Source organism: Doryrhamphus excisus, linkage group LG18 (genome assembly GCF_037039965.1).
Source record: "Doryrhamphus excisus strain RoL-2023G ecotype Guam linkage group LG18, RoL_Dexc_Guam_v1.1, whole genome shotgun sequence".
Lineage (NCBI taxonomy): Eukaryota > Metazoa > Chordata > Actinopteri > Syngnathiformes > Syngnathidae > Doryrhamphus > Doryrhamphus excisus.
This window is the reverse complement of record NC_136374.1, coordinates 9,086,964-9,097,969: the sequence shown is the minus strand read 5'-3', so window position 1 is coordinate 9,097,969 and position 11,006 is coordinate 9,086,964. Positions and strand designations below refer to the sequence as shown.

At 39.4% G+C, this 11,006-nt stretch overlaps 1 protein-coding gene across 1 annotated transcript; it reads left to right on the top strand.

Annotated features, from left to right (window-relative positions):
- Positions 1-1,650: 1,650 nt before the first annotated feature.
- LOC131106523 (uncharacterized) lies at positions 1,651-10,335 on the top strand. The gene is made up of 5 exons (XM_058055680.2): positions 1,651-1,812; positions 2,911-3,064; positions 5,587-5,723; positions 7,398-7,658; positions 8,615-10,335. The coding sequence occupies exons 1-5, from the start codon at positions 1,746-1,748 to the stop codon at positions 8,800-8,802; spliced, it is 807 nt and encodes a 268-aa protein (XP_057911663.2). The 5' UTR covers positions 1,651-1,745; the 3' UTR covers positions 8,803-10,335.
- Positions 10,336-11,006: the final 671 nt, after the last annotated feature.

Sequence of the window (11,006 nt, the reverse complement as noted above, 5' to 3'; positions counted from 1 at the left end):
TTACTAAATAAAAAACAGTAGTAGGTCACAAAATCCCCTGGGCCACACTTTGGACTTCATTAAACTATTTTGCTATTACTAATAACTATTAATGAAACATGGGTTAGAAAAATGGGTTTAGTAGAAATTTGCCTTGATCTGGCTACATGATAAATAATTCACAATAAGATGAACATTGAACTAGTTTAATCGGTGAGCACACCCATCCATCCATTTTCTATAGCACTTGTCCTCAGTAGGGCCAAGGGAAAGCTGGAGCATATATAGTGTATGGGCACACCTTGGCCTTGCTTTATTTACACTTCTGGAAGTTTCTGCCATGTTCATTTGCTCTCATTCTGTAATGTTTTGCTGCTCTCTGCTGGTGTTTCTTGGTATGATATATTTTTCAGACTGCTGGTTGCATACTGTCAATGCAATGAGGTATACCTGACACTGTTTGCATGCTGGAAAAATAAAGAAAATTCTGATCTTCCACAAGAATTATCTCCAGCACCCCCAACACATTGATATTTTTGTCCTATTTGAAACAAAAATGCTTTAAAAACTACTTCTGCCTGACACGTATATGCATATCAATGTTTAATAATGATATTTTGGGGCTTTTACCCCAAAGGCCAGTATGTTTACATATTCCATTGTTTTTTTGTATTTGAAAAATAAGATAAATATAGGATTAAACACACTCACAGACACCCAACTGCAGTAGCAGGATACCCTTGCAGAAAACAGTAAAAGGTTGGAAACGTTGCTGCATGCTTTGAATGGGAAAACGTAGAGCCATGTGGTGGACAACTAACGATTACAAATGAAAGGCCATTTTATCAAGATAAATGTGTGATCGTAAATTATGTTTTAAATGTGAAATTAGAGGTTGTGAGTATAGTTCGGTAATATTTTGAAGCGCCGAAGAACTTGAGTCCGAAGCGGGGTGTCGAACTCCGGAGCGAACTTTATTCTTTTGCAGGACATCACACTCCCCGCTCCGTGAGACATAACAGTCAACTCTCGGCATCAACAACAACAAACCTTATTTCCTCAACCTCACCCTTCCGGGTGGTAACTACTCCCCTATCAAAAGTTCCGGTGTGAATTATGTACCAGCAACCTAGCACTACGTTTTATATACCGGTATAGCGTCTTTCAGTGATAAGAAAATGACTTATACTAGTATAAATCATAAGAAAGTCGAGTTGACTTTGATAAAGCTGAAAGAAATGCTGCCATCGTGAGGAGAAGGAACGTTCGTGTGGGGAAGTATTTACTCGGCGGACCGCTCTAACCACGTCCCATCCCGTGTTTAATTACATTTGTGGCTAAGGTTTGTCGCTTTTTATACAATACTCTGTTGAATTTAAATGTTCTATTTTTTTATCGTCCTATAGGACAATTACAGGTTCATGTAAGGAACATCGATTATTATTTTAAAGGTGAATACTATTTTGTACAATCAGCACATCCAAACTGCTTGAAAAATACACTCAATGGCAATAACACAATATCCCCAGAAAATCCAAATAAAATATTCACATTTTGACAGATTACTAATAAGGTATGATTTTGTAATGTAAAAATGGCTCAACGTGTCATCATTTGCACAGTGCGACGATAGACTGACGTCACCGGGATTGTGGGCGGATCTGCAGCGGAGTGAGACACTTGTTGGACCATAGACGATCTTGTGGAAGCTGCTTCAGTGTGTGAGTGAGAATCCTCCTGCCTTACATCTAGAAGAAGGAGCCGCCATGGCGTCAGGCCTGTCCGGTGTTGTCCTCTTGGTCTTTTGTGTCATTTTGGCCGCCTGTGTATCGGGTAAGTTTATAAACTAAATGAACAAATAATAGAAACCGTCGTGCTTGTATGCCGTCGTTTGCTCTTGTTTTTCTCACAGCGGTATGTGTGTGTGGACCGCGAAGACGCCTCAAAACAATCCTATCTGCAAGTCCTATCTTTGTCAATTACGTTAGTTAACCTAAACGAAATTATCGTCTACATTCTGGACATTTATATACATTGTTTGGATTTACAACAACTGATTTGACTTAGATCTACCCAAGCAGTGTCTATGGGCGTTACTTTCCGGACATTAAATTAGGTACACATGTACACCGTCATTGGATACAATGCTTTTAGTTTGCGTAGTATTATTTATTTTAGAAACTGCGTTCAAAAATGACAGCTACAACAAAAGACATGGTTAAACTGTATTCTTGTATCGCGTATAGTATTGTGTAAATTGGGTGGTCAGATCCTATGTTGCTAATGCTACCATTGTTGCCATATCAAAGTAGTCTTTCTTTCTTGATGCTGCTTCACACCTAAATACTTTTTAGAATCTTATCGTGTTGTCTAGATGTGACCGAACCCCGATATTGGATAATAACAAATAATACAGTTAATTAAAATTCTTATGTTGTGCACATACCGATGTGTTCAACGGCGACCTGACATAGAACCTGGGTTGACCTGTGAGGGGCAGCAGTGAGCCACTGTGCAACCCTCCATCCATCCGGTACTTTCTATGCCGCTTATCCGCGGGGGTGCTGGAACCTATCCCAGCTGTCTTTGGGCGAGAGGCGGGGTACACACTGGACTGGTCATCAGCCAATCGCAGGGCACATATAGACAAACAACCATTCACACTCACATTCATACATATGGACAATTTAGAGCTCTTGGAATGTGGGAGGAAACTGGAGTACCCCACGAACGCACCGGGAGAACATGCAAACTCCACACAGAGATGCCCAGATCATCCGATCTCCTGACTGTGTGGCCGACATGCTAACCACTCCTCCACTGTGAAGCCCCCCCCCCCAATAAACACCGTATAATGAGACTAAATAAAGGCAAAATATGTTGTTTTTAATAAGTGATGTTCATGTTGCTTGTCTTTTTGGTTTCTTGCAGCAGATGATAAAGCCTGTCTATCCTACACGGATTTGTCAGGCACGTATCACCCGTACGAGCAATGTTTCATCGGATTCTGCTGTGGCATTTGCACTTCCAGACGGTGCTGCACCAACAGTTTCCTTCGTTTTTCTGAGGATAGTCAAGAAGATTGGTAATTAGTTTTTCCTTATAATTTAATCACATGAAACCTCTTTTACATTTTTCTTTTGCATTTGTCCTTGCACCTTTCGGAACCTTTATGTAACAGGAATTGTGGTTTTCCTGTGCACAACCACCAGCATGCATACTGGTGTGTGTGCAACCTACTGGAAGTGCCTCAGTTGTTCACTGTAGCGCAAGCAGATTAGCAAATCAGTTTGTTTTGTAAAGTTAAGTGTTCTGTAGTCATCAACGTTTGCGTTATTGGGATGTAATTCACAGTGGAACACCCTAATATTTTTCCCATATGAATAATGAAAATTTAAAGGATGTTTCAATGAAACCTTTTATTAACATAATTTTAAATAGAACATTCTCAACTGTTATATATAGTAAGGGTAAAAACATGTGAATCGTTGTATAATAGCACTGTTGTAGTGTAGCATTTCTAAAAGATGATAGATGGGATGATGTAGATGCCACGCAACACACTTTTTAAAGTGTCATGCAAGTGTAAAAATAAGTGAACCGCTCTATAATACGCTATACAAAACTGAAATGATAAAATGCACCCACATTTTGATGCTATAGCATGGTATGGTGTGGGTTTATTTCTGTCAGATATGCTGCAGAAAATGAATGAATGCTTAACAAGTTACATTTAGCACTAAGTTACAAAGGAGGAGGGAGAAGCAGAGCTTATTTAATCTTACTCCTCTCCATGTACATTAACTATTAAGTGAACAACTCATTCACACGGAAACGTTAAATGTTGAAACGTCCTCTATTTTGTTGACTTCCATTTAAATTGTGTTCACTTTGTGTGGGAAGAAAGGAAGGTTTTGGAAAAAAATAGATGTATTGTAGATGCGTCAAGTCTTTGTGACTTGTGTCTTTCAGTTCCTTGTTGTGGTGGTGATGTTCTTAAGTATTCAGTGAATATAAGTTGATGTACATTTTGTAGTTGGAGATCCAAGTGCCTTGAATTACCCCCCCCCCCCCACTTCCTTAAGACACATGCGTTCTTGGTTGCGTTTTTTTGTCAAATGTTCATTGCGGAAGACGTTTGTGCCTCAGCAATGCCACGTTTCGTTTTTTTGGTGAACTTTATGATAGTGTTATTCTTGCCAAATATTGGAATGCATGTATATATGTGATCCACATCCACCCACTTTGTTGCAGAAAGTTGTCCACCCATTGTTCTGTTGACGCATCATTGTCTTGTTCTTTTTCTTTTTTATCTGATGCCTGGGCATAAGACCTGCGTGTGATGTGGAGCCCAGTCACAATTACATTATAACCCTATAACCATGACCCCTTCCTGCTCCAATATTTCAAGCCATGCCTGATGTAACACACACACACGCACACCCACTTGCTTTAACTGTTGTTGTCAGCTATTGATAGCGTTTTGTCAAAGTTTAGCTACTGATGTATGAAATAAATACTATCAGAACCACACAATGACTCCAAATTGTCAGTTGCTTCTCTGACACTGAGAAGAAGAGTTAAGCACAGTGGTTAATACAGTAAACCTCGGATATATCGGAAATTCGCTCACAACGGACAGATAAAAAAGAACCAATTTTTCTGTAATGCATTTCCAATAAAAATTCATTGCATATATCGGATTTTTTATTACGGATTTCGCCTATTTCGGACAAAATCTCCAGTCCCGTTCCAATTTCCCTCGCATATATCGGATGGCCGCATCGTGGCCTTTGATCCATCTTTGATCCATGTTCACAGCCAAAGCTTAAGATTATAACATCTTTGTATGAGCTTTGGCTGTGAACATGGATCAAAGAAAGTTCCCCCATGGCATTGCGCATCCGTGTAATGAATGTGGCAGGAAGGGTAGGCTCTAGGTCTACATGAGGCCAAATCCCAAAACAGTAGTGAGGTTAAGATCACGTAGGCCTACGTTATGCTAATCTTGTTGATGTCACTGGCTATTGTCTTTCTCCTGGCTCCAGATTTAGGACAAATATAAAAGTGAGTGACGTCAATAATACTAGCCCAGCAGTGAATGACGTAGGAAATAACGTAGGCCTGACGGGCGTAACAGGGCCTAGCTTAATTAACAATTTGTTATGCTCAGAGTCCAATAAAGTTAAATTCTCATTACCTTACGTCTCTTTTCATTGCCCAGTACAGGTACATTGGAAACATAGTCAAGGAAGTGCCTTTTTATAACGGATAAAATCCGATATATGCGTAAAACGAACATTTTCCGGTATACGCATATAACGGATTTTGCTTATATCGGACAAAACCAGTGGGAACAATTGAATCCGATATATCCGAGGTTTACTGTATTATTATCCAAAGTTATTGTGTGACAGGGAGGACCACTAATAAGTGTTAGATGGCATGCTGATTGGTGTAAAGTACAATAACGCTCAAGCAACACTTGAGAGATGTGTGGGTTGCTTGAGGCGCCATAGCACATTTTTGAAATATTAATTTCTTGGTATATTCTTGTCTGCAGCCTACAAACCAATGTGATTGTTTTGTTCTTTGTCTCTTGTCAAGTGAGGAGACCAAACTGATGGGCTCTCCATCGCTGCTGGGTAGCGTGATCGGCGTTGGTGTCTTTACTTTGGTGGTGCTCATTAGCTGTTGCCTCTGCCCTTGCTGCTGCCTGTACAAGATGTGCCGCAAGCCCAGACGTAAGTCCATCCATGTTGTCCGTGTACGTGTGTGTATGTGTGTGTGTGTGCGTCCTGGTTTGTATGTTTAATATTGGCAAAATGGGAATTCTATTACGTACACTTTGCTTTCAGAAATGCTTTCATACTGATTGCAACAAACATTTCTTGGAAGGCATACGCTCTTAATAGTTCCATGATGCCCCATTGCTGAATTCCAAAGATGCCACAAGCTCAAGCTGCTTGCCAGTTAATCCGTCAGCAGTAGCAGAGAGTTGTTGCCCGACCATTCAAAGTGAAACAATGCTATTTTGGGGTCCTTACAATGACTCACAGTCACACTCTGTGTTTTTCTGTTACTTGTCTAGAAGAAAAAACACCAGGGGAGTCATGTGAGCTCTGATGGCTCACCTACCCCATGACTCATGACCACAATTTGGTTTATAATTCTCAGTTTTTATTAGAATCAATTAGCTCCTTTCTCTATATATTAACACCACAATTAACATTTTTGTGTTTATTTGGGAGTGGGGCAGGTTAGGTAAGAGCTCGCAGGGACAATTTCGTTTTTTCTAATTTGATATTTGTAAAAAATTTAATTCAAAACATATTTGTTCCCAGTGATGAAAAATGTCCTATGAAAAATACCAATTTATCTTAATTGACCATACCTTTTTTATACAAAAAACTCACTAAAGCTGAAATGTATCATTTTTAGACACATTTTCCTGATTTGTGGAGAAATATTAGCTATGTATTTATTTACTTGTACTTATTGTAGACAAAGGGCATGTGTGCATAGTAGAATTACTCACACAAACAGTCATGCTGGTTATCAGATATACAAGCGGAGAAAGTCATCTTATTTATGGGGCTTTAAGTCATGTTGCACACGTTTTCATTTCCTGCCAACACTCACTTCAAGGTTTGGAGTGCTTTGGAATGTCAGCTCCACCTCGTGTGTGAGTCACCGTCGCCACAGCAACCACAAGGGGAACTCTCAAAATCACCCTGTGTCAGTTTTTTATTTTTTTTTTACAGGAAGTGGTCAGGATGACTCCCAGAAATGATGGTGGGGGAGCAACTGACATGACCGTTTTTCCATCTTCAGTTTTTTTAAGCCTACCAAGAGGAACTTCAATGTGTACTATGTATTCATTCTATTCATAATAATATCTTAACGTATTACAGCAGGAGTGGCGAAAGTCCAGCCAGAAGCCATATCCACCATTTTTTAATTGGTCTGCAGTGTATTCCTAAAATTATATTAAACAACGACTGCATCAAAACATAAAGGATATAAAGGGTACATAAAGGATTATGTACCCCTCATAATATTCAATTTATTATGTGTATATATATATATTTTTTCTCATTAGGATTATTATATTCTATATGTATAATACATATGCATATTCATAATATATATATATATATATACTGTAAATATATAACAGTGCGAAAAAGTGTTAGTGCCCCCTTCCAGACTTAATACTTAACAGTCCTTTAATCTACTTGTTTTGGTAGTGAGTTGCATAATTGTAGAATTCACTTTTACTATTTTCTTATATGGAAAATTGGGATAAAAATGTGTAATAGTAATGTAAAAGTGTGTTTTTCCATATTTTTAATGTTCCACAAACAAAACTGCAATTGTGCTCTAAAGTTATCATTCCTCCTTGTTTTTAAATGCAGCTGTGATTGCAACCACCACCCACACCACAGTGGTGACCAGCACCCCTCAGCATTACCCCCGACAACCGACAGCATCGCCAGGGCAATCCCACCCTTACCAGGCGACACCCTATCCAGCCTACCATCCTGTACCGGTCCAGCCAGGATACGGTAACCAGCCCATGCCACCGCAGGGGTACGGGGCACAACCCATGCCGACAATGCCACACCCGGGACCACAGCCTTTCACACCGGGACCACCGCCAACATATCAGGAAGCCAGTGAGTGGACTTTATTTTAAAGCTTCGATTGTGTCCACATGTCCGGACTGGTTGGTGAATTAGTCAGCTTGTGATTCATAACAGTATTTTGCTTATAAACAATGTGGATGAGCAAGGATGATGTTGTTGAGAAAGTGCTGTGTTTTTGGAAAGATTATTATTATGCAATATCACTCAACCAAAGTACACATTACTTTGTTAGCTGGATATTTGAATCATCATCATTTGTTGGCTGCTTTCCTGACATGTGTTCTTGTTTGGCTTTATGCTGCTGGCCAATTCACCAAATATAGGCACCGGAATCGGAATGTCAGAACCGGTCGATGCTCGATGTCCAACCACTTTTCTTGTGATTGTGTATTACTCTTTTGAACGCATATTTTTGTGCCCCCAGAAACTAGTACCATAACTACTTTCTTCAACACCAAACACTGACCAGAACTTTGGAAAGTCAGTTATAATGACAAGGCATTCATTTTAGCTGAAGCTGTTCAGACAATAATGGCTGTGTATTTTCACTTTCTGTGTATAGTAAATGGTCCCTTTAGAAGCTATAATGCTAAAATGTGAGGGGATGTACTCGCCTACATAGTGATTCACGTGCACAATAAACACTAAGTTATGGTGGCAACAATATACTTATTACTTACAACTACCGCCACTATTTAGAAGGGCACATGTAAACAGAAAGTGTTTTCCCACAAGAGCATTAAAAAGTTTTGTCTGTGTGGTTTTAAAAACAATGCAGGCCTCTAAATGATAACACAAAAATAAGATTATTCCTCACTATAAATATAATAGCAACATTTAGTGCCTAAGTCTGTAGCTTTATCCATGCTACAATATACAAAGCATAATCAGTACTTGTGTAATTGTGGCTCATGTCACAACGTGGCTGACATTATCGTCACTCAATTCTAATGTGTTTTCTTTTCTTGTCTCCTTGCCGTGTCCAGCGGGTCCCGTGTACCCCCCCAACCCAATGCCTTACAGCCAAGCCGCATTCACCCCTGGCCAACCCTCCTACCCGCTGCAGCCGCCTCCCGTGCAGCTGCAATCCAACGCTCCACCTGCCCAGACGGACTACCTGGCTCAGCCCGCGTACAACCCCGATTTTGTCTCACCGCCACCCAAGACTGGATAACGGCCTTTCTCATCACGGCTGCGCCTGCATTGGTAGTGCTGCAATGAACTTCATCCCTACGGGGGAAATTATGTTACACTTTTAGATTTTACCATGCTACATACAAACACACATGCACGCGCAACAGGATCATGCATCATCCTTTGCATGCCTTGAGCGCAGATGTCGGAGTGAGAGTTGTGCGCTTGCTCTCAGAGTTCTCAGGAAGTACACTGGCAACTCTACAGCAAATCCCAGTTGCATTTTTCAGTTTCTTCCACCAACCCCAGTGGTCAAATACATAACAATAGCTCATTTTTTAGCTGTCAAAGGCAGGACGATGGCTGTGTAATGTATGTGTATTTACAATGCCGCTGCTGTAGTATGTATCACCAGGCCTTCTGTTATGGCTTGTTTGTCTGTGGCATTGGTAAGCGTCTGGCAGTACTATTTAATATCCATTCTGGCAGAATGTAAAATGATTGTTTTGCATTTATTTTATTATTAGCATACATTTGCTTTTGACATTGTCTTCATAAGGCCTTCAAAGCTTGGGGCAGTGGAAAAAATAAATGTAAAACGTTAATTGACTCTTTATATAACACTGCAACACAAACATAACTACTAAAATCAACATTTGGAAAAGCGTAAAAACTTTTAAGGCCAAACTAATTTCTGTAGGTTATGTTATTTTTTTTTTTTTTTTTTTAAACAAAGAACACATAGCTGAAGTTGGCATAAAAAATAATGCAGTATTTCTTCGTTTTTCTCAAGCTGCTGCACCTAAGTGAAGTCCTGCGGCACCCCCACAGGTAAAGGCTAAAAGTGTTGGTGGGAGATATTTATAGTTTTATGTAACATCGTGAAAACCTCGCAGGATGGTTTAAAAAAAAAAAAAAAAAAGGGATGTTGATTGTGTTGTTTGAGCTGGCCAACTCCTCACTTTGGTCCTGCTTTAGTTTTTGTGTTTATCATGTTTGAATTGTTCCAACTGGATGCAAATTAACCTGAATTTCATTGGTAGCTCTCAGCAAGAATAACCAAAGGTGGCGTTTGTTTTTTTTGGTTTGTTTTACTTCCTCATACTCGCAACTGCTGTGCCTTCTTAGCCGCAAAGGTTTCAACAATTTGGAAAGTGTATCGGCGTTTATAACTGACATTGTTAAGCAGGTGGTGATTATTTGGTTATGTTTGACTTCTTTTTAACAAGCCATATATTCTACCAGTCAGGAAGTGCATCTTTCCTCCGCTGTGCACAGAATATGCCTCTTTCTCTCTCTGCCTCTCTCTCTCTGCGTGCGCATGTGCTCTGTCGAGCGCAATTACTTGAAAATAGGTTTCGCTCAAGTGACCTTTTTTTTTTTTTTTTTTTTAAAGCCTACCCAGCAAGAGCCTTTTAAGTAGAATTGGTGCAACTTCCTGGTTGTTTTTGTTACAGATTTTGTCATTCCAGTTGCATCATAGTGTGATTTGTGTGTCATGCATACAGATTGCAGAGTTACTTCCTGTCAAATGTGACCACAAGTCAGTTCAATAAATTACAAAACCATCTCATATGTATTCATGTGTCTTCTGCTTTTCACATTTATGTTATCTGAGTTATGAAGAGTCATTTAAAATTTGGGTCTATTACTGTCACTCAGTGATTCTCAATTATTTTCTGTCATGTTCCCATAGTGGACAGAATACACACTACATGCAGCACAAGAATGCACTGTGTGCCTGCTCAGCCTTCAGGTTAATCATAAAGTAAAAAAAAAAAGTAAAACACTTTTAATTGAATTTTTTTAGGAAATGATAATAATAGTGCAGTCACTTTGTGTCAACAAAACATGGAAAAGACAAAGTTAAAGCCATCAGGTGCACCATTTAGAAAAAAGTACACCACATTATGGTAATGGTAATGGTTTTATTTCATTTGAACATGCATCAGATTACAATTGAATGCATCCCATAATCAGTTCACAGTTCCACATGTCCAAAAGGAGTAGGAAGAAGCAAAGCTTATTAAATCCTACCCCTCTATCTGGTACTTTTACAATCAGTAACTGTTACATTTGTTCACTTCCTGCTTTCCATGATAGTTTAAAGTTTTTTTTTTAATAATGTACTTCGTACTGAAGTACAAGGTGATATGACCATACAATGACATAATGTGTACCATAGTAAGTGTCAATATAGTGAAATATATAGCACATCATGACTGGCTCAAGACTCTTCATCCT

Excerpts from the sequence above, each read along its gene's own strand:
- LOC131106523 (XM_058055680.2), top strand. The coding sequence starts at position 1,746 with ATGGCGTCAGGCCTGTCCGGTGTTGTCCTCTTGGTCTTTTGTGTCATT. Across the intron at positions 3,065-5,586 it reads GAGGATAGTCAAGAAGATTG|TGAGGAGACCAAACTGATGG; the intron begins GTAATTAGTTTT and ends TCTCTTGTCAAG. Across the intron at positions 5,724-7,397 it reads GATGTGCCGCAAGCCCAGAC|CTGTGATTGCAACCACCACC; the intron begins GTAAGTCCATCC and ends TTTTAAATGCAG.